This window comes from Schistocerca piceifrons, chromosome 7, assembly GCF_021461385.2.
Source record: "Schistocerca piceifrons isolate TAMUIC-IGC-003096 chromosome 7, iqSchPice1.1, whole genome shotgun sequence".
NCBI lineage: Eukaryota > Metazoa > Arthropoda > Insecta > Orthoptera > Acrididae > Schistocerca > Schistocerca piceifrons.
The window spans coordinates 16486279-16514063 of NC_060144.1; the positions used below are offsets into that span (position 1 = coordinate 16486279).

The 27785-nt window shown below is 47.1% G+C and overlaps 1 protein-coding gene and 1 pseudogene across 1 annotated transcript in view; one reads left to right on the forward strand and one right to left on the reverse strand.

Annotated features, from left to right (window-relative positions):
• The window catches only part of LOC124805041 (mucin-19-like), a 173415-nt gene that overhangs the window by 40304 nt on the left and 105326 nt on the right, over window positions 1–27785 (forward strand). The window contains exons 2-4 of the mRNA XM_047265462.1: window positions 3576–3733; window positions 23071–23232; window positions 27512–27751. Of these exons, the coding sequence (XP_047121418.1) occupies window positions 3576–3733; window positions 23071–23232; window positions 27512–27751 (560 nt within the window). The remainder of the gene's footprint in view (window positions 1–3575; window positions 3734–23070; window positions 23233–27511; window positions 27752–27785) is intronic.
• On the reverse strand, window positions 8572–8689 carry LOC124709502 (annotated as a pseudogene).

The window sequence follows — 27785 nt, forward strand, 5'->3', positions numbered from 1 at the left end:
TCTGCCCTGCCTCCACTGTGCGCTACTCAGGCGCGCGCCCGCCCGCCGACAAGCTACACGGAGAGTGCATTCTCAGATTCTGTTTACCATATATATCATTCTTCCTTGAAAATAATAGCGAATTCATGTACCAGTCTATTAGCAAAAGGATTTATTTTCATTTTGGGCTGAGAGCACGGCCAAGACTGGAGCCGAGTGCCGGCGGCGACGGCGCGAAAGATGGTGGCTGGGGAGAAGGAGGGGAGTGACGGGGGGAGTGTAGTGGAAGGAAGGGGTGGGTGGGGTGGGGGGAGTCGCAGGCCATCTGAGTGCCGCGCGCACAAAAAAAAGGCCGGCGCCACAGAGAACGTCTTACAAAGGGCTAGCGCCAAATTAAGCGGAATTAAGCAGAATAACTCGGAGAGGAGCTCCATCAAAACTGTTGGCATAAGAAAAGACAGGCAAGACAATGGGGGAACGACCAGTTTGACCCCTAGAGGGGTGACACCTATCAGGACACGTTTAGCGCATTACTGTGGATACTTCTGGCAAAAACACAGCAAAGTTTATAACTACTGATGGAGGGAATGGGTGGTTCTGTAGGGCTAAAAAAAAAAAAAAAAAAAAAAAACGATGTACATAAAAAGCAGAAATATATCTACCCAAATTATAGTGTAACAGAAGGTACTACTACGTAATTACCTATTTCCATACCTCGGAAGTCTTATCAGTAACACCGGGGACGTAGATGAAGACACACCAGCAGAAACTGGGAAAACTTCTGTCGTGTTACAACGATTGCGATCGACATGCCAATTTGATTCTCTTAGCGTGTTCATCAAGGTTCGTCTGCAGTCCTCTAGCATCCTACCGATGCACGTATACGCGTGTGAGACGTTGCAAAAGTCAGCAAAAACTCTGCGTTTTCCACCAACGATGCTGTGGGCGAATTCTGAAGATCAGCTATCGCGACGGTGTATCGAATGATGGAGTGCTGAGAAGAAGTGGTCCTCGCAGCCTGCATAAATTCAAAGCTGAAAGGAGACCAATGATTGTGGCGCACGTTATAGGAATGAAAAAACAAATAATCTCCAAATGAATCAGAGGAAGGTCTCATAACACTTGGAAATTAACTTTTGCAAAGGATCTGCAAAGCATGGACGTAAACTGGGAGAAAGCCGGAAACCTGGCAGCCGATCGGGTTCGCTGGAGTACACTTGCTGCCCGATATTGTACCTAACCGTGGAGGAACTACGTATAAGTCTGGCTGTGTGTAGCTGGAATACAGAGACAAGGATATCGATAACCGGAAGATACGTGTGACAGCTTTCAACAAATTCAAGGACAGATGACGGCTACAATTACAAATAAATGCGAAACCTGATACTTTCACATTCATTCATTAAAGTTTGATTTTGACCATTCAATGCCCTATGTATATCCGTACACTGTGAAAAGTCATACTTTTTCGCTGCTGTAATAGTAGAAATGGTTTTTCAGTTCTAGTTTGAAGTTTCTCATCTAGTAACGACGCCGCTAAATTGTTGCGTGTACTTGGATGTTCTCGGGAGAAAGGTATACTGTACGACGTACGAATGCGGAAAAACAGAGTGCGAGTCTAATCGAAAAATTTTGAGAACGTATGACGTGAACGGGCAAGAAATGAGATATCTTCTCCCAGTCCCGTCCTCAGGAAATTTAGTAGTGGACGGTAGCTACAGAGCCGTGCTTCTCATCGCTAGCTACACCCACGCCTCCTCGCTCACAGACAAGACCACCAACACGTAACAACGTAAACAGTATGCAGTGTTGGACACCAACAGTTCCTAACAAGTCTTTGCTCTTCACGTGAGTCCTATCTCACAATGTTATTACAAAGTATTGTCTGCCTTCTATGTAAGTATCATATTCATGAGCTTATTGTGAATCTACATATGTTGTGTTAGTGTTTTCACAGCCGAAAACTCAAGTCGGTTGGGATATTGCATGGAGTATGTGCAACTTATGCATGTTACTAAACAGTGAAAACGGTCAGCCATTCCCACTTTCAGGTTGCCTATTTAACAGCTGCGAGGGACAAAAAATTTTAATTATTTCATATAATTATTGACCGAATTAAAAACTTATAGTTCTATCATAAACTTCCCACTAAGAGGTACAATCTTACGTTAAAGGTTTAACAAAATAAGTATTAAAATTTTTATGACTAGAGGCAGTGTGAATCACACCGTTCAAATCACCCAAATTACAGAGACTGACCAAAAAAATGAAGCACCCAAAAAGATAAGGTCGGCTGTCACTGTAACTTCGAACACGTACATACCATGGATTAGTATGAAAATTATTAGACTCGCATTTCTCTCTGTCAGCTTGAGCGGTCACGAAACGTCGTCGCGTTTAGTGTTGTGGCCAGGCCTGGTGGGGTACATAAGGGTATGTGAACAGCGTCAGATGTTGAGTGATCATTGAGAAGGACACCGAGATGCCACGTACTCGTGTGAGACAGCGCTATCAGCACCTGACATGGTTTGAAAGGTGTTTCATTTTGGGATTCCATGTGGTTGACTGGTTGAATCGTGCAATAGCCAGATTTGTGGGGCATTCGGAAGTGAGCCAGCAGCGGTGGCCGAGCAGTTCTAGGCGCTTCAGTCCGGAACCGCGCGACTGCTACGGTCGCAGGTTCGAATCCAAGCTCGGACATGGATGTGTGTGACGTCCTTAGGTTAGTTAGGTTTAAGTAGTTCTGTGTTCTAGGGGACAGACACCTTCCCTCACTATACGTCTGGTTTGGTTTTCTCAAGCCTTATTTGTTGCATTCCATTTCTAAAACACGAAACAGTCCGTACAAAGAATGGTTTTCGCAACAGCAAATCAAAGTGAGCTGGCAAAAAATATTGCAGTTTTCTAGTTAGCGCGTTTATGAAAGCTTATTCAAAGAAAAATGTGCAAAACCTCCAGTACTAAAGCCTGGTTCAGCACCTGGTCACAGATGAAACAACATTAACAGGCAGAAGGCACGCTCGGAATACCACCACCTGCGAATGCACGCCGTCTTAACGTCTATTGGACGTGCTTGGATTCACGGCAGTTTAGAACTGCTGTCTATTTCCGCGCATAAATACTGTGGGTTGGGTTGTTTTGGGGGAAGAGACCAAACAGCGAGGTCATCGGTCTCATCGGATTAGTGAAGGATGGGGAAGGAAGTCGGCCGTGCCCTTTCAAAGGAACCATCCCAGCATTTGCCTAGAGCGATTTAGGGAAATCACGGAAAACCTAAATCAGGATGGCCGGACACGGGATTGAACCATCGTCCTCCCGAATAAATACTGTGTCTGTTAAGTGTTGGTTACTGGGTTGATTTGGGGGAGGGGAACGGTGAGGTCATCGATCCCATTGGATTAGGGAAGGATGAGGAGGGAAGTCGGCCGTGCCCTTTCAAAGGAACCATCCCGGTATTTGCCTGAAGCGATTTAGGAAAATCACAGAAACTTAAATCAGGATGGCCGGAAGCTTGTCTGAATCGTCGTCTTCCGAATGCGAGTGCAGTGCGCTAATCCCCTGCGCCACCTCACTCGGTGTCTTCTTGTTGGTTCCAGTCACTCTACCCCAGACGGCATCTACGTCACACGTGTTTCGTTCGCGGCAGGTCTTGTAGTACCAGCTTTAGGTTCTCGGCAGTTTCCCTACAGCTTCCTCATCCCCCGCCACCCTTGCCCAGCTGGAGCCGGTGCCCCCTCTCCAGTGACATGTGACGGTAACTCGCTGCTCCAGCGCCCCTCCAGCCTGGCCTGTGGTCCCGCCGACGCTGTCTGCCTCAATCCCGCGACCCAGGGGTGCCGGCAGTCGGCCGCAGACCACTCAGCCGCTCTCAATAACACACGACGCGCCAGCCGGACTTGGCTCCAATATTGAGCAGCGGTCTGTCGCTGCGGCCGCTGCCAGACGCCGGAACATCCACTGGCCGCGCCTCACGCACTCAGCCACTGCCTCAGTTTCGTTGAGTGACCAGTCTTCTGGCCGGTTCGATTCTGCCCGCCACGAACTCTTCTCTCGTGCGAACCTCTTCACCTCACGCCCTAAGTACTCGATGATTTGGTTGATATACTCCAATTTCTGTCTTCACCCATAGTTTTCACGCTACAGCTCCGTCTAGTATCATGGAATTTATCTCCTCATGTCTTTACACATTTCCTGTCATCTTGTTACTTCTTCTTGTCAGTGTTTCCCACTTGTCTCTTTATTCGTCAGTACCGCAGAGAAACTCGACATTCATTGTCTTTTAAGTTAACCTGATTTTCAACAGCCTTCTGAAACACATCTGAAATAATTCGATTTTTCATCTTTTCCAGCGTTCCCACATTCCATCACTCATCACCGTACAATGCTCTGCACCTATGTTCTCAGAAATTCCTTCCTCAGATTAGGACCATTTTATTAATATTAGCACACTTCTCTTCGCCAGCAACGCACACTCTGCCCGTGCTAATCTGCTTTCATCTTATTTCCGACATTACCTCTTAAACATGGCGAAAGAGCACATTCCTGTTTTACACTTTCTTTTAATTCGATACTTCGTCCTTCGTTTTCAGTCCATTTTGTTCCCTCTAGGTTCTGGTTCGTAGTGTATATTATCGAACACAGCAATCCTTTGCAATTGCTTAATATTTATCGGGACTCGATATACAGCCTATACTTGTTCTCTCCTCCCTCTCTATCTCCTCTTCCCCCATTCCTCTATCTCCTGCTTACCCCTCTCTCTGACCCTGAGCCTTGTTCATTGTTACTACAAGTGATATCTTTTTTTGGAAATTGAAGTCACTTAAAATGAATGGGTTTATCGGTTCGGATCATTGGCGTATGGTATATAGGAGCGACCTCTCCAACTGCTCGATCTGTGGCGATAGTAGCTTCAATGACAGCCTTTCCCATATTTTCCCATATAGGATTAGAAAGTTTCGGACGATTCAGATTCCGCAATAGTATTCTAATCATAACCAGATTAGCCCTGAAACAGACGGGCGGTTTATAACATGTTTGAGCATAATCACAATTGTTCTGTTTTTTGTCAGACTTGAACTACATGTTCTCAAGTCGTTTTTAAGCAGTTTGTTAACCATTACCTCCTTTCTTAGCTTTCTTGATGGCCTCTCTGCGTTTAATGACTATCGTTGCTGCAAAAGGACCATGGTCAAACACTTTTCTCGTTTGTCTCGAATGAAAAGCAGCCCACAGTTCCACTAAATTTTGTTTATTTTAAACCTTACCGTGGTTTCTGCTATAATAATATAGCCTTCTTCAGAAATCATACACACTAACAAATGAAAAATGTCTTAGCCCAGCGGCTGCGTCAAGACCAATAAAATAACGTCAAGAGACATAAGCCTGTTGCGAACATAAATAAAATTACATATGGCAACGTATGTCCTCCACCACTACCTCTGTTATCACCATCTCTCGTTGGTGACACTTCTAAACTCCCTATTTGTTTTCCGATCGTGTGAAATAAAAAGATGAAGCAGCCTAAATTTAGTTCATGACCGTGCTTAACGGACTGGGGCAATCGGCACGGATGTTACAGAGATAATCCAGGGCCGCACAGTAATACTAAAGTGAACTTTGGCTTCACTGTACTCAAAATCACTGTTGAATTTTAACGTAGAGAAATATATTATCTGAAACATAAATATGGGGCTGTTACCCCTTTGTCTCGTAAGCAAATGACCGTTAATCTTGACATAGGCCAAAAGAAAACGCTGATCATCAGAAGCCAATTTCATATTACTGATAGTAGAAGACATCGAAAGCCGGCCGGGGTGGCCGAGCGGTTCTAGGCGCTACAGTCTGGAACCGCGCGACCGCTATGGTCGCAGGTTCAAATCCTGCCTCGGGCATGGATGTGTGTGATGTCCTTAGGTTAGTTAGGTTTAAGTAGTTCTAAGTTCTAGGGGACTGATGACCTTAGAAGTTATGTCACATAGTGCTCAGAGCCATTTTGAGAAAGACAGAGGGGTGGTAGCGAGGAAGGAGTAAGTTTCATCGATTGCTGCTTTACAGTTGAAAGTCACTGACATAACACTGCTTTTCAGCACTGTCATCAAGTCTCTGTGCACGACGGTCGTAACGCTCTAGAAGTCGTTCAGTATCCCTCGACGGCAGGAGTCCACTATTCGGTCACGGAGCCATGCGGTACCAGCTGTGTGAACGTCCTTATTGGTGGGAAACCTCTTTCCATCAGACGTCCTTTCAGCTGGCCGAAAATGGCGGATGCTTCGGAACCCCACCGAAAAGCAAAGCTCGTGTTGCGAGCGCCTGTAGGTTGTCGTACCGTCGTGCAGGAAAACAGTGCCTTTTTCTTAATACTGGACGTCTCTTGTTCTTTACGGCACTGTGCACCGATGTCAATTTTCCGATTTGGAGTCAGTCTGCAGTCGCCGCGGCACACGCTGTGATGTCCCTTTTATCCATACTGCAATGGAACTGTGTCGGCAGGTAAGCCGCAACATTCTGGCAATGTGGCACTCCCGTTGCGCAATGGTCCTAGCATTGGATGGCATGCGGAACTTTTACTTTTTCATGTTCCCCCGTATACCTAACACTGCAATCCAAAATACGCTGCAGTCATGGTTAACAGGCGCAGTGGATGGGAACACTGCTGTAGCATTCACTTCTGTAACATCCACGTAGTTGTGCTTTTGTAACTGCTCGTAATAAAAACACACTTTCTTGCTACTCACTGCACTCACGGTTAACGTTGAGAGTCCGTCCCCCGTCGAAGGGGGCACACACAGCTACTACCTCTTCAGCAGCCACGCAGGAAGCCAGGACACGGCGGTCTCGGCGTTCCGTCCGTGACAACCGATACCTGCACGCACTCGTGGCCTACGTTAACAACAAGGGGAATAATGCTTGCAGACTCTCGAGAAAATGGTATCACTTTGGAGCTGGGAGGCCTATAATACAAGGTGTCCACAAAATTATATTTTCAGCTTAAGACTTTAAAACAATACCAGATATTAACAAATGGTTTTCAACATGTGATAACCGATAAAGGTCTTTTACCTTCCAGGCGGCTCAGTTTCGACGCAAAAGCGAACTTTAAAACCTGATAAAATGTGGACGACACAGGAGAAAGCTCAATATGTGTGGTCTGGTTCATTCAGATGACGTTCGATACCCAAGTGCAAAAGAACTTTCGAACACGGTGTGGAAGGCAACCATCGTCCCGACCAACTATTCGAGCTCGGCATACGTCGTTTATTGAAACAGGCAGTGTTGTCTATAAAGAGGGGGCAGTTCGCCCGTGTGCGTGTCAGTCGCCTACTTGGACAAGGCGCGGCAGGCTTTTGCAAACGGGGGCCACAAAACCGCTGCTTACGGCTGCCAGAGATTTCGAAGTGATACGATCAACAATGCACGATGTCTAACATAAGAGGTTAGGGCTATACCCCGGCCTGATGCAGCTGCTTCAGGCATTAATACCTACGGACAAAAGTCAACAAATGGTTCAAATGGCTTTGAGCACTATGGGACTTAACATCTGAGGACATCAGTCCCCTAGAACTTAGAACTACTTAAACCTAAATAACCCAAGGACATCACACGCATCCATGCCCGAGGCAGGATTCGAACCTGCGACCGTAGTGGTCGCGCGGTTCCAGACTGAAGCGCCTAGAACCGCTCGGCCACCAACGGCTGGCGACAAAAGTCAGTGCGAATGGGTTGCAAAGGATGTGTTGGGCAAAACTGAAGCAAATAATGACTTTTCGGAAAAGATTTGTTTCTCCAAAGAGGCAACGTTTCATGCATCTGGCAGACTGAATCATCATTACGTTCGTATATGGGTTTCACAGCTTCCTCATGTTACACGTGGAATGTGTTTGGTGCGGACTGATGCACAGTTGCATCAATGATCCATTCATTTTCAACGAGTCCACCGTCAACGGTGATGTTTACCTGCAAATGTTACAAAAGTTTGCTGTGACACAATTGGAACCCTGCAGCCTGACGTCATATTCCGCGAGGATGGGACACCACCTCACTAGTCTCTCAATGTACGTTAATTTATAGATGGAAGGTTTGCGGATAAATGGATTGCACGAGATGATCCAATTCGATGGCCGCCATGATCCCCTGACCCCACAGCACTAGATTTCTTGCTGTAGGATTTTGTAAGGGTCTGGTGTACCGAAAGCAGGTTAGAGACCTACAGGACTTGAAGGCACTCATTTTTAATACATTTTAAAATATCACCGTGGAGATCTAGAATTGTACTTGGAGAGAAATGGAATTCCTACAACACATTATGCATGCCCTTGGGATGCACACATTGATGTTTATCAATGAGGCAACAAAACTTCATAATTTTATAAAATCAATTTTTTTAAAAAAAAAGCACTCCGTCTTCAGGCCACAAGTGGCCCAACGGGACCATCCGACAGCCGTGTCATCCTCAATGAAGATGCGGATAGGAAGGGCGTGTGGTCAGCACACCGCACTTCCGGTCGTTTTGATGGTTTTCTTTGACTGGAGCCGCTACTATTCGGTCGAGCAGCTCCTCAGTTGACATCAAGAGGCTGAGTGCACCCCGAAAAATGGCAACAGCACGTGGCCACCCGGATGGTCCCCCATCCAACTGCCGGCCACGCCCCACAGCGCTTAACTTCGGTGATCTGACGGGAACCGGTGTATCCACTGCGGCAAGGCCGTTGCCTATAAAATCAATTTTAAATGACTATTTACTGTCCCATTAGTCATCTATAGGTTTCGGTTATTAACCGTCATACAGGATGTAAGGTACAACTGATTACTTAAAAACATCTCATAGTTTTCGAAGATGAACCACACCGAAATTATCCTCAGTTGTATAACCAATTTGTCTCACTATACTGACAGTCATATTTTATGTCAAACATACAGACAACGCAGGAGGAAGAAGACCCCTTTATGAGTTTAGTATGCACGGAAAATCAACAGAATATGATTCTTTAAATGTCTGGACGTACTGCTTCTTGTTGGATTTATTCACGAATCCTACAGTAGAAATTTAGCGTACGAAAATGTCCGAGAACAAATGTCTCGATATGTACTGAAACATCGGAAGGAATCTGGATCGCTGAACGTCACAAAAAATTATAACATAAACACTCAAGGCAGTCAAACACTTCACTTCATTGAAACACGTCAAAGCACACAAAGTCTCAAACATTAAATGAACACGACGCCACCCTCGTGAACAAAGAATATGCACATGGTAAAAAACACACACGTGGAACGAATGTGGTCAAAGAATAGAGGTTAAATCACAACAAACGAACAGTTCGGATAAAGAATTTGCGGAACAGAGCCTGCCGACACACAAAATTCACATGGAAGAACTGTTTTAAATTCAATTTCAACGACGACACAAAGAGCACACGATTTAAAGTTCCAATCATATCAAAGTCTGAGTTGTCGACTATCGTAGACTTGCCTTCGATCCACGCAAACAATCGATTATACAGAAGTGGGGTGATTAACAAATGTTGAAGTTTCAAATTTTATATCCGCGACGTCGTAAAATGCTGCAATTTCCGTAAATTTTACCGATAAACCGTAAACGTTTGCAGGTTTGAGAAGCGTTTAATCTTAAAACTGGGTCCGCAGCTCGTGGTCGTGCGGTAGCGTTCTCGCTTCCCACGCCCGGGTTCCCGGGTTCGATTCCCGGCGGGGTCAGGGATTTTCTCTGCCTCGTGATGACTGGGTGTTGTGTGCTGTCCTTAGGTTAGCTAGGTTTAAGTAGTTCTAAGTTATAGGGGACTGATGACCATAGATGTTAAGTCCCATAATGCTCAGAGCCGTTTGAACCACTTGACTTAAAACTGGAAGTGGTGAAATGAATCACCCGGGCGACGTAAACGCGCACTGAGTCTCGTCAGAATTTCAAGCATGTGTATCCCTACTCAGATTGTTCCTGCCAAGACTAGTACCGCTGTATTCCCGACTGCAGCTCGCTTCCCGGCAGAGGGGTAAAACCATAAACAATTTCCCGCACATGATCCCGAAGGTTCACCAACACACACTGGACAGAGGCAAGCCGTGCAGATCCTGGCCTAAAGCGACGAACTTCGTGGAGCTTCGCCGGCCGAGCCAACGACCGGTCGGAGCGTGAAAACCGCCGCATTATGGTAAATTCCGCCGTCATACATTCCAAATTACGACAGCGGCACAGTCTTGAAAAAAATTACATTGTCCCGCGGCCGATGCGATAGCGCAGTTTATCCGGGAAATACCCTCGTCGCCTGTGCAGTTAATGGAGTACATGAATTTTAAAAGCCCCGATACCGGACCACCCCTGGGAGGGTCGGGACCCAGGCGGATGTTTATGATTTAACTAAATAACGCTTCAATTTTGATAAACTATGAATAAATTACTGCCTAGCTCAACAGTTTAAAAATGACGGAAAATTGCCCCGTTTTATGAGACGGGCCCGCTCATAAATAATTCATTACCGGCAAATACGTGGCGTGTTGCGGCGTGTTTGCAAGTATAAAGGAATGAACTTGGCAGGTAGACGCGACAATGTGTGTGTGGCGCTCGGCTAGTAAACTTTTCACCTCCAGGACGTTCTTCTGGTTACCACCGCCTGGTAGCGTCCAGCCATCCTGCTCAGTTTACAGTCTTCTAGTCGTGAATCCGGTTTTGTGGTCTGGGCACCTCATTTCCTGTGGTCAGGCGACAGTTACACGACTCGGCCCAGTGATGAGCAATCGGCCGGTTACTCATTACTGCTTTTCATCTGCCTGTGGACACCAAACAACGCTCGTGAACTCCCAGTTTATTGTTCATTCCGTCTTCGTCGACTTGTGGAAAATATTCGATACAGTTCGGGACAATCGTTTAGTTCAGAAAATACGAACTGAGCTAATTATTTCCCAAAAGCAGCGAGTCTCAATGGGGCAAAATCGTCAGACGTAAAGGTAAGTTCGGTATTAATCCCAAGCGAGAATTGTAGGGGCATGATCAATGATCGACTGCATAACGTCGGAAGCTCTGTTAGCCTGTTAGCGGATAATGTGCTGTATATAGGAAAGTTGCAACGCTACAAAATTGTTCCGAAATATACGAAAAACCCACAGAGCAACAAGGACAGGCATTTGATCTCAGTGGAAATAAATGAAACGTATAGAGCGTAAATGGGTGAAAAATCCCATTGCAGTTCGATTACACTACATATGATCAGCCACAGGGAATATCAGCAAAATACCTAAGAGTTTCTACACAGACTGTCCTAAATTGGAAGAACCACATTACACTCGTTCTACATCTACATCTGTACTCCACAAGCCAACTCACGGTGTGTGGCAGAGGATACTCTGTGTACCACTAACATTTCCTCCCTCCCCCCCTCCACCCTCTTTCTTGTTCCAATCGTGAATGGTTCGCGGGAAGAACGATTCCTGGTAACCCTCTTTGTAGGCTGTAATGTCTCTAACATTACCTTCACGGTGTTTTCGCGAGAGATAAGGTGCGTAGGAGGAAGTGATGTGTCAGATGATTCTTCTACGAACGTACGTTCTCGGAATTTTAACAATAAACCACACCGTGAAGGAGGACGTCCCGCTGGCCGGAGTGGCCGTGCGGTCCTGGGCGCTTCAGTCTGGAACCGCGCGAGCGCTACGGTCGCAGGTTCCAAAACTGCCTCGGGCATGGATGTGTGTGATATCTTTAGTTTAGTTAGGTTTAAATAGTTCTAAGTTCTAGGGGACTGATGACCTCAGAAGTTAAGTCCCATAGTGTTCAGAGCCAGGACGTCCCGATTGCAGCCTGTGCCACTGGAGTCGGCTGATCATACCCGAGACACTTTCGCAATTACTAAATGAACCTGTAGCGAATCTTGCTGCTCTTCTTTGGCTCTTCTGTATTTCCTCTAGCAATCCTGACTAGTACGGATCCCAGACTGACGAGCAACATTCAAGTATTGGTCGAACGAGTGTTTCGTGAGCCTCTTCCTTTGTTTATGGACTACATTTCCTGAGGATTCTCTCAGTGAATCTCACTCTGGTATCAGCCTTACTGTGATCACGAGTGCGTGGTGAAAAGTAATGCCCCCGAATTTTTTACTCGAAAATTCCCAAACTTTTCTTTTAAATACCACAATCGTTGTTATCATTCTACATCATTGTTCTTTGTGTCTACATGTTTGCAGCCCTCTGCGTTAGGCGGCTCCGAATTGTAGCGTGTACCAATGCGTTGTGTAACGTAAGTATGTCGTGCTATTATCGAGTTTCGAATTCGGAGACTCCCTGCATACGAGGAGCACCCTGTCCTTCAGCATGACAACGTCAGACTACAAACGATCTTTGCGGCATCTGCAGCAGTCCGACGCCTTCGGCTCACAGCCATCGATCATCCTCAATACAGTCCCTACCTGGCCCTATCCGACTTCAAACTGTTTCTGAAACTTAAAAAAAAAGAAGAAAAACTTTAGAGGACTTCACTTTGATAGTGATGAAGTGGTGGAACCAGAAGTGAGGTAGGGGCTCCGTCAGCAAAGTCAAACATTGTACAGTGACCGTGTCAACACACCAGTCTCAGCCGGCCGGTTTGGCCGAGCGGTTCTAGGCGCTACAGTCTGGAACCGCGCGACCGCTACGGTCGCAGGTTCGAATCCTGCCTCGGGCATGGATGTGTGTGATGTCCTTAGGTTAGGTAGGTTTAAGTAGTTCTGAGTTCTAGGGGACTTATGACCTCAGCAGTTGAGTCCCATAGCGCTCAGAGCTATTTGAACCATTTGAACACTAGTCTCTCGTTGGGAGAAATGTTCCAGATTGACTATGGTGAGAAATAAACATGAATACATGAAAAATGAAGAAGTACAGCGTTCATAACATTTGTTTTATTTAAAAATCTTTAACGGTTACCACATAAAAAATCTGGAGGTATTCATTTCAGCACGCCTTCCGTCCGTATGCGTACTCCTAGATATTTTATGGGCGTGCCTGCTTCTAGCTATAGTTCTGTAATCATATAACAATAAGTCTCTATGCCTATGTATACCCGAAACTTTACATTCTTTTATGTTGAGAACCAACTCCCCAACTGTACGATTCCCTCCATGTCCCCATCGCTTTCGCTACAATTTTCCAACATTGCGACTTCTCTGTGTACAACAGTATCACTCGCGAAAAGCTTCATGGACACTATCCAACAGGTCATATATACGGTTCATACATATTGTGAAAAGTAACGGTGATGTTACAATCCCACGGGGTAGACCCGAAGTTATATTTAAAACTTAAGATTTCTCTTCATTGAGGATGACCTGTTGTGCTGTGTTTGCTTGGAGCACTTACATCCACTAATACAACTGAAATAATCTTATGTTGTATTTTGTTCATTAAGCAGCAGTGCAGCAGAACTGTATCGAACGCCTTCCAGAAGTAAATAAACACAACATCAACCTGGACGCCGGTATCTGCTGGTTTCTGGCTCTCGTTGACGTAAAGACGGAGCTAGGTCTCACACTATCGTTGTTTTCGGAAACCATTTTGATTCCTACAGAGCTGCACGAAGAGCAGTTGACGCATCCAATGGAAGAATAAAAACTAAACTCTGCCCGAACAGGCCACGAAGGCCCATCGGTACCGACAGGCCGCCGTGTCACCCTCAGCCCACAGGCGTCACTGGATGCGCACACGGAGGGGCATGTGGTCAGCTCACCGCTCTCCCGACCGTAGGGCCTATGTCAGTTTATGAGGCCGTTCCGAATCAAGTGGCTCCTCAGCTGGCTCAAGGGCTGAGTACACCCCGCTTGCCCAGTCCGACAGCTCTTACCTTCGGTGATCTGACGCGAACCGGTGTGACCACAGCGGCAAGGCCGTTGGCCTCAGTGGAAGAGCGGCAAGGCCGTTGGCCTCAGTGGAAGCATGCTGAGCAGACTAAGCAGATACAGCCGTGTCACTCTGCGATGCCTCTAAGTCGACCCGTCTTACCCTACCAATTCCGTGTGGTCTTTTAAGGAAGCAGTTGCTATATTGTCCAGGGAACTTAACTGCTTTTCCTTAACATTTATAACTCATTCTCCTGACAAAACTGTAATCGTAATCATTTCCATCGTGAACAAGAGGAAAAGACTTCTTTTTCTTCGCGAGGGACTATGCAGATAGAAATTTTGAAATCAGGCAGCTGAGAAATAGTGAAGACTCGTTCATGTACGAGCAAGTTGTCCACTCATACGATTGGTTGCCTTCGGGTTGGTTAATACGTCACATAGCACGTTGCAGTACCACGCCATTACCGCCAACGCAGAATTATGCCCTGTTTTAGGGCAGCTGTGTGCTTCTGGCCTCATCCTCTGCATCTCCGACCCTGTCCCTTCTCTCTTCGCTTCCCTCCCTCCTTTTCCCTTTCCCCATCGCCCCTCCGTTACCAGAGCCTCTCTTTGCCGGAGCTCTTCGTCTCTTAAAGTGATCGCACTGAATGGCCTGTTGTAATCGTCCATACAAGACAATCCCATTATGAGAGTGGTGGTGTGGGGTGCGACGTGGTAGCTAAGACAGCCTAGGTACAGAGGGGCAGGAGGGGGCAGCCTGAGGTGGCAGAGATGGTGGGGATAGGGATAGGGGGAAGGGGGTGGGGGCGGAACGGAATGTCTCACGCCGCCAAAACTGTCCGCCGTCCACCGGCCTCACTTCAGCGGTGTTTTGTGCTCACCTCAACGTAGAACCAATAAAGCTACCTGGACTAGATTGACCTATGAGGGAGGAAGATTGCGTTAAACTTCTCGGTCGACTAGACTGATCTCTAAGGCGTTTCTTTTATCTGTGGCTGCATTAAGAATTTGTAAAGACCAAAAAATGGCAGATGAACGTCGCATTCATTGATACAGTTTCTCGAAGTACTATAAGTATTGCGTGAACGGTGCTCGGATTCCACCAAAGCTCTTTATTAATTTACAGTATACTGTTTTCGTCTGTTTTACCTGAAAGTGGCGTATGCAGGTACATAAACTACAATAAAGTAGCTGACTCCAAACGGCAGTTATGTTGTTTCAGTTTCTTCCCAGCGATAGGTGGATCCCTAGCGCTCCGTTTGGGACGACTGCAAGTTCTTGGCCAGCTACAGAAAACTGCAGTTTGTTGTCAGTATCAAAATCCAGCGGAGACTGATCCATGTGCATCATTATACACAATTAAAGAAAATGGGATATCATCCCCGATCGCCTTTTCATTCTCTGGACCCCACCCGCACAGCCACGGGCGTTAGCACGCCACTTCCGGGATTCAGGGAGACGCGCCGGCGCCTGCCAAATCCCTCCGAGGGCCCAGGGTGCCGTGCAGCCAGGGTGTCGATTTTCAGGTTGTTTCTCACATATGGCTATCTGAACACAGGCTGGTGGCCACATCCCGCCTAACTTACATGTCCCGGAGTTATTGCGATAGATGTCGGCGCACTTTCACAAGGGCATGCGACCAATCTCTGCCACACACGTTGCGATATCCAGATTGACATACAAAAGAAGACTGTTTCGTACTCTAATCTTCATACTTTGGTCCATTTTATAAATTCCAAAAATGGTAGTCATAATAATAACAATTTATAACAATTGAATATATTCGCAACATTATTACTTCAGTAATTCTGTGGTATTTAAAAATAATGGCCTCTTTGTTCACGATTACTAGTATAACGTCATGCTCTGGTAACGATAAATTTTAGGAATGTCTTTTTACGTAATGTATGCTTCTTAAGAGCTCAAGGAGCTCTGTAAGGCGGACTCAGAAGAGTTTCCGGAGAGGTATGACTGAAGAGGGAATCTGCAGCTCTAACGACAACATTATTGCATAACGGGAAATGTAAAATCATGTTGTTGGAAAGAAGCCAGAGCGTTCATCGAAGAAACGAAAGCGATAAGAAAAATAATAGAAATTATTCGCTGTAATGCATGCTCTATTTAATTTTCAGCCTTAAGCATGAATTTTACTCTGTGAATATTTCTGCTGCATGGCAACTAAGGCGCAGCAGATTCTGTACCTTTTCCATGGTCAGAAACAGACGCGGCTGTACACAGTGATGCACGTGCGCCTGTTTGGTCACCTGCGCTAGCCCGTTATCGACATGGTCAGCCTATTGCTCACTAAGCACTCCCTACGCGAGTCTTGAATGTAGCTTGCCGAAGTACGTACATCGTGACTATATCTTGGAGCCAATAAGGAGAAGATGTGGAAGACGTGTAGAATCGTCCGTCCGCTCGTAATGATTCATTAATACGGAATCAGTAAGTGACAAAAAAAAGTGATCCGTGCTTTCTCCAGATATAAAGGTGACTGTATCGAGTTACACGCTAAATGGTGACTCGTAAGAGGACAAGGCACGGCCCTTTCGCCTATGTCTTCTTTAAGGGCATGGTGCAAATGGCTCTAAGCACTATGGGACTTAACATCTGAGGTCATCAGTCCCCTAGAACTACTTAAACCTAACTAACCTAAGGACATCACACACATCCATGCCCGAGGCAGGATTCGAACCTGCGACTGGAGCAGCAGCGCGGTTCCGGACTGAAGCACCTAGAACCGCTCGGCCACAGAGGCCGGCTTTACGGGCATGACTCCGCCAAAGATCTTCTTGAAGTTTAACGTTGTTTATGAAATGTGAACCATGGATCGACGATCGCAGAAGTCTGGATTAAAAGATATAGGCTGATACCACGGGACCAGTTGTCTGGTTGACTCGCTACTGCCGAGTTCCACTCACTTCAGCTGATAAACGAACGTCCCATAGAGCGGTATTTTCGAGAACGTCTTTTGGCCATGGTGTTTCTGTACACAGAGACGTGACAACGGTAGAAAACAGTAGCGAAGTGCAGGGAGATCTGCAGATGATGCCGCATAGCGCAGTGCTCCACGGCCGACCCTGAACATAAAAGAAATAGGCAAAAATGCCCGTTAGTGTGCACGCATTTCCCGAACAATCACTGGAAACAGTGAAATCCATTAAAATAGGGGTGCATATGAATGGAACAACTGGTAGTGTAACGATCACATGAAACTAATCTTAGGAAAGGCAACTGCCAGAGATTCACTGGAAGAATCCTTAGGAGGTGTAGTCGGCAAAATAAAACTGGCCCGGAAAATATTTAAGGCATCTTAAAATAGGCAACCCAACTTACATCACCCATTCTCGGGCCAAATTATTTGGGTTAGATTGCTTAGCTAAAGGTGTTGAAGAGTCATCGTAACATCCTGCCCCACGGGCGCTCAACCGTGTTTCACAGTGATTCGTTAGAACTGAGTCCAAGGCTTGCCCATTCCGGTCGATGGCGCTACTTGTGGACTCAACAGTCCTTCGGCCATGTCCCGTAGGGCGCCACAGAAGCATCCGCACGTCCTCGGGTGTTCTTCACATCATTTTGACAGTTTTTCAGCGATGGAATGATGCACTGCCTTGCTGCAATTATAGCTCGCCTGTGGGCCGCTGTCAGCGAACAAGTGGAAGCACCTGATCCGACGAACGATCTCTTCGCCGTTCCCCAGGGAGAGACAGCAGCAGACGTAGCAGGGTATCAATTACATGCCACCTAAACTTCGGCCTATTACACACGAGATTAGCTTTGTCTCTCACAGGAACGAATCCTTGTCTCCAAGGGGCAGGTATCGCTTCATGTGGTTTACCACATAGTCTTGTCCTCTGGTAGTAAAAAATACCGCGCTGTCAAGAAAAATGAAAGCTCGTAGGTAATTGCCTAATACTCTATAAAAAATTCGGCAATTTGAAATTCTCCATGTTTTAAGATAACTCAAAACGCATATTTTCGGTGCGTGCTGTCTGGTGTTGCGAAAACCTATTTGCCTCATAACACTGTTACTGACGCTAGTTACCACGAGGGCGCTATTAGGCTGTTTGTACTCAAATCATTTCCAAAAAGACTTTAGGCGCCATTAAAATGCCTTTTATGGTTACTTGCCATCCGTTCCGTACTATCATTTCTGCCGAATACAGTCAACTGATGATAGTCTCTATAAAAACGGAGTATTACTGGAGTCAGAGGAAATGAACAGTAGGAGAGGAGGGTTGTTGGAAGCAGAGTGTTTCTGATAGTATGTCGGATGGAGGAGGAGGACCCGAAACAAGCTCTTGGAAAGATAGGGAGTAATTGGTGGTGGTGGTGGTGGGGGGAGGGTTAGGTTGAGGGGAGTAGCAGTCGTGACATGGGGAGGAAGAGGGTGATTAGATTTCTGGGCGGAAGTCGCGATCAGGTATGGGAAGACAGTTGAAGTTTCAGTGAAGCAGGATGTGGACAGTGTGTAGGTTTAAGGTTGGGGGGGGGGCGGTGGCGGGGGCGTATGTTTTGGTACATGCGAGGCAGAGTGCCACGCTGATAATCTAGGATGAAACGATGGGGTGATTGGTGTCGAGTTTGCGGGAAATATAAGAAAGTTGAAGATATTCAATGTCAGCCAGTTAATAATTTTAGCCTATTGTGGAGTTTCCGTGTGTGTTTAGTGCGCAACCTTTCCAAGTTAATTTACAGTTGAGGGTTAGTCCGAGGCATTGGAGTATGTTAGTTAACCAAATGGACATAAATGGTGTCATGGGAATGGAAAATGAGCCGTGGTAAAAATTGCTGTTTTGAAGAGCGCGCCACAGTGCGTAGTGTGAAGCAGTCGCCCTCCGTTTCTGGCGGTGGCGCCGCTGTGGCAATCGCAGCTTTGGTGTCTCCCTCTGGTTGGAAAGCGGAAAGGCTGCCTGTTCATGTGCATTTAAGGGGCGCTATCAGCTCGGCAATTGGTCAGTCGGAGTGAGGCTAGGTCAGTCTCGCGTCACCAGTTGCTGGTCTGTCTCTCGTTCGCATTTGTGCGGCAGTTAGTGTCTGTCCGTCTGTTTGTCGGTCTGCCGTACGTTAATAGATGCCTCTGTCATGTTTGTCGGATTCGGTGTTAACGAAATTATGGAATTAGGTGTAAAGGCCGAATTCCTGAAAAATGTTTTCATCTTGCCTATCATCTTGCGAGGCGCTATATGTGTAATGTAGAGAATGTTGTACATTTTATGTAAATCTGAATTTCATAGGTTTTATTTAAATAGCCGTTTTTATAAAGTTGCCAGCCTCCCACCGTAAGAGTCCTTTTAAAAACAAATTGCACTTTCGGTGGCAAATAATTGCTTAGTGTGAGTGTTTGTACCATTTCCATCCCTCTTACGGGGTGCATAGTTAATGTGTTTGTGTGAGTTGTTAAAATTTTTAGTTTAAAGTAATCTGGTGTGTTGCAGATTTGCACCAGTGGAGTCTTTCAGAGGTTGTTGTGAGCGGTCGTGACTACGGCCGTGTTGAAAGGGAGCGGCAAGCTTCTCAGCCCGACGGCTCATACTGTCAATATTGTTCTTTCTGCATCTAAATAAAATTGTAACTTGATATTTCGAGGGTGCCTTTCTGCTTATAAAATTTAAATCTGTTTTGAAAAGGCTTTTATCAATAAAATTCCCATTTGTTAAAGGTAATTTCATTTTCATCAGTTACTCCCTGGCAACTACTTCCACGCTCATCTAGTGTGATTAAATGTGTTAATGTTCTTGATGAATCGCTAGTAAATGAAGTAAAATCTTTAAGAAAAGATTTTGAAAGTAAATTCACCGTTCAGAAACAGTGAGTGATTCGTCCTCTGATTATTGCCTGGGTATTGCAAAGGTTGATCTTGAGGATTCATTAGTTGCACCAGGACGTGAAATGGTTGGCATGCAATTTAAGACATCCTTGGGATTCCTGAAGGTTGGGTGTAGGGTAGGAAGTTGGTGTCGTCGGCGTATTGGAGGCGGAAGAGGAAAGGAGGAGGGGCCTCAGGCATATCAACAGTCTAGAGCGCACTTGACGCGACAAGGAACTATGCATGGTGAGTCACGTAAAAATCCCTTTTATTTTGTGAACGTTTCCTGATATCAAAACGAGGTTTTCGGCAAATGATAGTATGCTACTTTGGTGTGTAACGAAGTGTCTTAGCTGTTGTATCGATCGAGATATTAAAGCAAGTATGATTCTTTTAAAATAGAATTATATGCTTTCTTAAGATAATCGGAAAGCGCTTGAAAAGACGAATGCAATGACATAATGCTTGATAATGCTGAGGCTGAAACTCTTCACGAAAGGATCCGAGAATTATTCTAAAATTGAAACGCAAGTTCGTTCAAAATGGTTCAAATGGCTCTGAGCACTATGCTACTTAACTTCTGAGGTCATCAGTCGCCTAGAACTTAGAACTAATTAAACCTAACTAACGTAAGGACATCACACACATCCATGCCCGAGGCAGGATTCGAACATGCGACCGGAGCGGTCGCGCGGTTCCAGACTGCAGCGCCTAGAACCGTTCGGCCACACTGGCCGGCCACGCCCCATTTCCTCCGCGTCCAATCCAACAATTTGGGAACTGTCTCTGCAACTCATTTTAGCCACAAGCGAAGCTAGTTATCAGCGAAAAATGTGCCGGACACCCATCGTGTTGATACCACACACTGTTCCTTGTTCCTAAAGGTATTTCATTCAATAACAGACCTAATGTTTCTTGCAGGAATTCCGTCGATGAAGCAGGCGCCTATAATTCAGTCCTCCGGAATCCCACACCATACATTCACCGACCACGGTTTTTGGTGTGCAACTTACCGCAGCCAACATTGTTTTTATGTTGCCCAATAATGCATGTTATGCAAATCAACAGTTCCATGGTTGGCCGGTCGGAGTGGCCGAGCGGTTCTAGGCGCTACAGTTTGGAACCGCGCGACTGCTACGGTCGCTGGTTCGAATCCTGTTTCGGGCATGGATGTGTGTGATGTCCTTAGGTTAGTTAGGTTTAAGTAGTTCTAAGTTCTAGGGGACTGATGACCACAGCAGTTAAGTCCCATAGTGCTCAGAGCCATTTGAACCACTTTTTAGTTCCATGGTTGGTGAATGTAGCCTCGTCAGTAAATAAAATGAAATTAATAAACGTGTCATCACTCTGAATCTGAAGTTGTGCCCATCGGCCGAATTCAATGCGAGGAATGCAATCCGTACCAGTTCATTCTTGTTGGAGACTGATATGGTAAGGATGATATTTATGGCGATGCAGAGAAAGAACAACGCTACTCTGGCTAATGCCAGATTCCCTTGCGATTTGACGCGAACTTAAATAAGGATCTCGAACCACAGTGGCAAGAGTACCAATTTCCGTTTCCTCGTTAGTAACATTCCTTTGCCGGATATGTTTCCGGTGCGTTAAAGATCCAGTTGTTCTCAATTTATCATACAGATATTTAAATGTACGACGTGTAAGGCGAGTACGCTGAGGATATCTTTCAGCGTATAAGTCTCTGGTTCTCACGGAATTTCGATGGCATTCACCGTAAATGAGAAGCATATCGACATATTCTTCGAAGGACTACATCATTCACATTCGCTTGATTCGACGACACTAGTCTTACCGTTTCTATTAGTGTTGTATTGCGAATCCGTCGAATGGTGTTTACATGGATACGCCGTATTCGGCGAATATTTAGTATTTGCTCGATAACTGTCAGAACATGTGCTTCGATAAGTGCCTAAGTGATAAGGACTACCCCTCAATCGATGATAAGAAGATTGCAGCACTGCACTGATACCAATGGTCATCACTTCGAACACCTTCAGTAAATCGACGTTAATGCCACCTTTGTGTTCTTCGTTCACCTTCAAAGACCTTAGTGTTACACATCATCGGACTCGTCTCGATAGCCGCTAAGAGAAAATGAGTACCAAACTATAACACCCGATTTAAAAAAGCAAAGTTGACCATACCTCTTAAGCGACCCCACCGAGCAACAAAAAACCAACGTCGTATTATGGTCCCCTTTGTCCCAAGCAATATATGTCCCACTAACTTTTCAGCTACTGTCACACTTTTCGAATTATTGGCTCTGAGCACTATGGGACTTAACTTCTGAGGTCATCAGTCCCCTATAACGTAAAACTGCTTAAACGTAACTAACCTGAGGACGTCACACACATCCATACCCGAGGCAGGATTCGAACCTGCGACCGAAGCGGTCGCGCGGTTCCAGACTGAAACGCCTAGAACCGCTCGGCCACACCGGCTGGTGGAGGGCAGATCTTGCCTGCACTGCTAAGCTAGGATAATCAGTGATGTGTGGCAGACCTAACAACAGAGTTCAATGGTGGTGCACGCACAAGTTTTCAGGGCCACTGTTCAGTGCAAGTTGATGAACAACGGCCTCCTCAGCAGGTGACCTGCGCGTATTCTTGTCTTCATGCAACAACATCGTCCGTTAAGACTGCAGTGGGCGCGGTGTCGTCGAGACTCAATTCTGGACCAGTGGAAACGTGTCGTCTGGTCGGATGAATCAGGTTTGTTGTCATATCAGGTCGCCTACTGTGTCCGGAAACATGGTCATCCAGGCGAACGGCTGTTGCTGGTAATCACGTGGCCTGTGCGTACACACCTAGTATCATATAAACCTGGACGCCTACGGAGAACTTGTGGAATCCACGCCCGCGGAATGGCAGCACTATTGCGTTCCAAAGGTGGACCACGAAGCTGTTAATCCGGTGCCTGACTATGTTGGAGCTCATTAATGTTCACCGATGAGACGTCAGTGTAATGAGCGGCAATACAGAAAGCAAGAAGGCATTGCCAGAATCGGTAACTAAGCTTTCTCAACTGTGGGGTGCCACAAATAGAGGTAACCGGAAATGTGTTCATGTCTCAAGGCGATGAGGAGAATGTCGACCCACTCACAGTGATGGGCAAGTGCCTGCTTCCTTGGGTACTGCAACCTGGCTCTAGCGTGAGAACTCCGACGCCGAACTGAGAACACGAGCACTGGAGCGGCAGGTCGGTCCAGCGAGCTGCGCAGAGCTGAGCTGTGAGCTGGGCAGTTAACGCGAGGAACGACGCCGGCAGGTTCTGTGTGTACGGCGCGCGACTGCAGGCACGCTGGGCCGAGCGAACCGGGCGACGGCGGGAGCAATGGCGTCGAAAATTGAACAAATTTAATAACGGCGCTAGCGGCGAGCAGGGAGGAGGGAGGGAGGGAGGTCAGAATCGAATCTGAGATTTATACGGGGCTGTTTTTCGCCGGCTCGCGAGCTGGAAGTGGCCGGCGCGGCGGGCGGGGATTTGTGGCGGCGGAGGGCGGCTTAGGCGGGCGTGGCGCGCCGCGGCGCCAGATAAGGGCCGGCGGCGACGCCACCTGCTGGACGGAGGCACAGACACACGCGGGGCGCCGCCTCCGCTCCGGACCGCCGCGCAGTTACCGCGGCCGTCGCCTGCTCCTCACCACTCGCTGTCTAATTAGCACAGCGGAGGCTCTCACGGCCCGCGAATGATGCCGAGGCGCCGTTCCCGTCTGGAGCAGATATCCTCAGGCAATTGGTCGAAAGCCACGCATCTGCAAACCATCCGGAAAGTAGCCCACGATGGACTGACCGGCCGCCTTCCGCCATACTCCACACCTACACAGCCTTAATTCCATCAGTCCTCTCTCATTGCGGTTCGCCTGTATTTCTGCTCATCACCCTCCAAATTCTTGCAATCTATGTAATGTGCCCCATTCTTCGTATCTGTTTATCACCCATTCTCCCTCGCTACCACCCCCGTGTCTCTCTCAAAATGGCTCTGAGCACTATGTGACATAACTTCTAAGGTCATCAGTCCCCTAGAACTGAGAACTAATTAAACCTAACTAACCTAAGGACATCACACACATCCATGCCCTAGGCGGGATTCGAACCTGCAACCATAGCGGTCGCGTGGTTCCAGACTGTAGCGCCTACAACCGCTCGGCCACCCTGGCCGGCCCGTCTCCCCCCCTCCCCCCCCCCCCTCTCTCTCTCTCTCTCTCTCTCTCTCTCTCTCTCTCTCTCTCTCTCTCTCTCTCTCTCTCTCTCCCCCCCCCCCCACTCCCCAAACTCCCACTAGGATCCTGTACACTGATTGGACAGCCATCTGGTTTTAACTACCGATTGGACAGTTGACTGCTTTTCGTTCAGCTGGTTTTTGCACTCGAATAAAAGACGGAATAGGAGTGTTTTTCACTCGCTCTCTGGGTTTCGGCGACTTCAGTCACATACTTTCCCTACATTTACGATTGTTACACACTGTCCCATCACATTTATGCCATCTCTTGTCGAAAGCAAGAATAACTACCTTTTGCAGTGCAGAGTGCTGCGAGACTTGCAGGAAGAACATCAATGATGTTCTCGAAGAGACAGACAGGAACGTGGAGTCATTCCGACTTCAGTGCCATGCCTGGTTTTTTGGTCGAGGATCCATGGCGCAAACAGTGGTCCCACAGATTCTCGACTGCGTTTACATCTGGGGAGTATGGTGGCCAGGGGCGCACGGTAAACTCATCCTGGTGCTCATCTAACTACGCACGTACACTGCGAGCTGTGTTGTACGTTGCACTGTCCTGCTGGTAGATGTCATTGTGCCGAGGAAAAACAAATTGCACATCGGGGTGGATATGGTCCTCAGCGGCAGATGCGTACCTGGGATGATGTAATGTGCCTCATGCGATCATCATGATCGCATCCGTGTTTGGCGACATCGAGATCACCCATTCCCCTAACCAACACCGACTCAAAGGAAGGCCACGGTGCTCGTTCGTGACGTCACGTCAGCTAGACACGGCGAACGCCAGGTCTGTTGCAGACAGAAGCGCCTGGGCGTGCTTATCACTATAAATCTCTTATTTTTGGACAAAATGTTTGGTATTGTTTTGGATTCTGCAGTTTTATTGAGATGAAAGATTTTCTTACTATCGTAAAGCTAAAAATGAAGATCATAATTCTGTGTTACTGAAGTCTCCTTTGGAAAATGTAGTTCATATACCTGAAAATAATTTCGAAAATAATGACTGAAGTTGAACACTAATTCGATTTATTAGAACTCATAACTTCGAATTTACACATCATACTATTATTTTCAGTGGAAATCTTTCCTAAAACCTGACTTGTCACAATACAGCCAACTGTATGATCTTTACTCTGAAAAGCAGTCTTTGCCTACATGCAGGTCAAATAAATCGTTCCTTCGAGTAAATAAAAAATAATGTAGAAAACGCGATTTCGTCTATTCAAGTGTGAATAATAGTTGCTGAACTGACCGGTAAAACTTCGTTTACTACGTAAGACTGACGACACAAAACCAGTAGTGGTGCCTGAGTACAATATCGTACAGGTCTTCAAAAGGTATAAATAAAGAATAAAGAACTATAAAAACTGAAAACATGGAACACTATCGGATTTACTTACTTTGGAATATTTGGTTGGTGAAAATGCATCCCTGTGAATGGCGGCAATCCACTTGCGACGAAGGTCTTCGTCGTTAGGAAACGAAAACACTTGGACCTTAGGTCCATTTGCACAATTCCCGTTACAGCGAGGAACACAACACTTGTACACCATGGTGAAAACTCTCACTATAACTGCTTTAGCCGAAAAAACACAACAAGTGACACGAAAGGAATGGCACTGCACTACCAACACTACGATCATACGCCATGTGGCATGCCTAGGCGTTGTGACGTCACTAACGACTGATGACGTAGCGCCAGGGCCTTCTATAGAGCTTTAACGCCCCCTTCCAGTTGTAGGGTGTTTAGTTTCGGACGTTGCACGCCATAGATGCCAATGGCCATCTGTCCGATGGAGCACAGAACGTAAGACCACCTGTTGCCACTCAGTGGGCTTCCAGCTGCTGCTGTACTGTCGTGCAAATTTCAGCCTCCGTCACCAATGAACAGCAATAAGCATGTGTGCACGAATCAGGTGCCCGCTGCAAAGGCACATACGCAGCAATGTTCGCTGAACGGAGGCCACACTGTTGGTAGCCCCTTGGTTCGTCTGGGTGGTCAGTTGCTCACCAGATGCACGTCTGTTCGCCTGTACAGAAATCCGCAGCCATCGTTCAACCCTGACGACTATGGCCTGTGGTGCACCACTGCTGCCTCGGTGCTGGTTTTGGATGGCATCATTTTCCCATACGCGGTGTACTTCAACCACGGTGACATGCGAAGAGTTCATAAACTTAGCCGCTTCCACCCTCGGCCCGGGAGCCAATGATGGTGCCCTTTTGGAGGTCAGATAAATCGCTCCATTTCTGCATTACGACAACGCCTGCACTGTGTTCCGCGTAGCCCTGACACGTTTTACACTGAACAGCCAAAGAAACTGGTACACCTGCCTAAGTGTAGGACCCCTGCGAGGAAGCGTAAGTGCCGCAACACTACGTGGCATGGACTCGACTAATATCTAAAGTAGTGCAGGAGGGAATTGCCACCATGAATCCTGCAGGGCCGTCCATAAATCCGTAAGAGTACGAGGAGGTGGAGATAATAATAATGTTCAACACTGGGGGGGGGGGGGGGGGGGGGGCAGCGGAACTGTTTAAACTCAGAAGAGCGTTTTTGGAACCACTCTGTAGCAATTCTGCACGTGTGGTAGGGTCTCGCATTGTCCTGCTGGAATTGCCCAACTCCCTCGGAATGCACAATAGACTTGAATGGATGCAGGTGATTAGACAGGATGCTTACGTGCCTGTCACCTGTCAGTCGTATCTAGACGTATAAGTGGTCCCATACCACTCCAACTGCACACGCCCCACACCATTGCAGAGCCTCCACCAGCTTGAACAGTCCCCTGCTCACGTGAAGGATCCATGGATTCATCAGGTTGTCTCTATACCCGTACACACCCATCCGCCCCATACAATTTGAAACGAGATTCGTCCGACCAGGCAGCATTTTTCCAGTCATCAACAGTCGGTGTTGATGCGCCCAGACGCGGAGTAAAGCTTTGTGTCGTGCAGTCATCAAGGGTACACGAGCAGACCTTCGGCTTCGAAAACCCGTATCAATGATGTTTCGTTGACTGGTTCGCACACTGACACTTGTTGATGGCCTAGCATTGAAATCTGCAGCAATTGCCGGAAGGGTTGCACTTCTGTCACGCTGAACAATTCTCTTCAGTCGACGTTGGTCGCTTTCTAGCAAGATCTTTTCCTGGCCTCAGCGATGTCGGAGATTTGATGTTTTACCAGGGTCCTGATATTCACGGTACACTCGTGGCATGGTCGTACGGGAAAATCTCCACTTCATCGCTACCTCGGAGATGCTGTGTACCATTGCCCGTTCGCCGACCATAACACCATGTTGAAACTCACTTAAATCTTGATAACCTGCCATTGTAGCAGCGGTAACCGATCTAACAACTGCGCCACACATTTGTCTTATACAGGTGTTGCCTACTGCAGCCCCGTATTCTCTGTACTTGAATACGCATGTCTATACCAGTTGCTTTGGCGCTTCAGTGTATATATTCGTCACTGCTTGTGCTGCCACCTGCCGTCCGTGAGTGGTCATTGGGCGCTGACTCCAAACATTGGCAGTGGACAAATCAGTGTGACTAGACCGCCTACATGAACCACGAGTAGGATTTCCAACATTCGTAGACACAAGTAACATATCTCATTTGAAGGAGAAGTGAATAAAAAGCATACGTGTCTCACATTAATGACCTCTCAGTAGGCCATTTCTGGGTACCTTACGAGTTGGGAACCCCAACAACTAACTGCTCCGAGAGATGCTTCATACGAGCTGAAGGTGCAGCCAGCTCGCTGGGCGGCCAGGACAGCAGGAGCAGGGCAGAGGTGGCAGGTGCCTGCCACCGCAGGCACAGCCAGCGGGCGACGCGGCTCACCTCTGACTGCTCCTGCCGTCCTGGCCGGCGCTTCCAGAGCCGCACAGGAGTCCCGCTGTGGGCACTGTGTCAGACTGCTTACCAGCGATGGCTACAGACAGC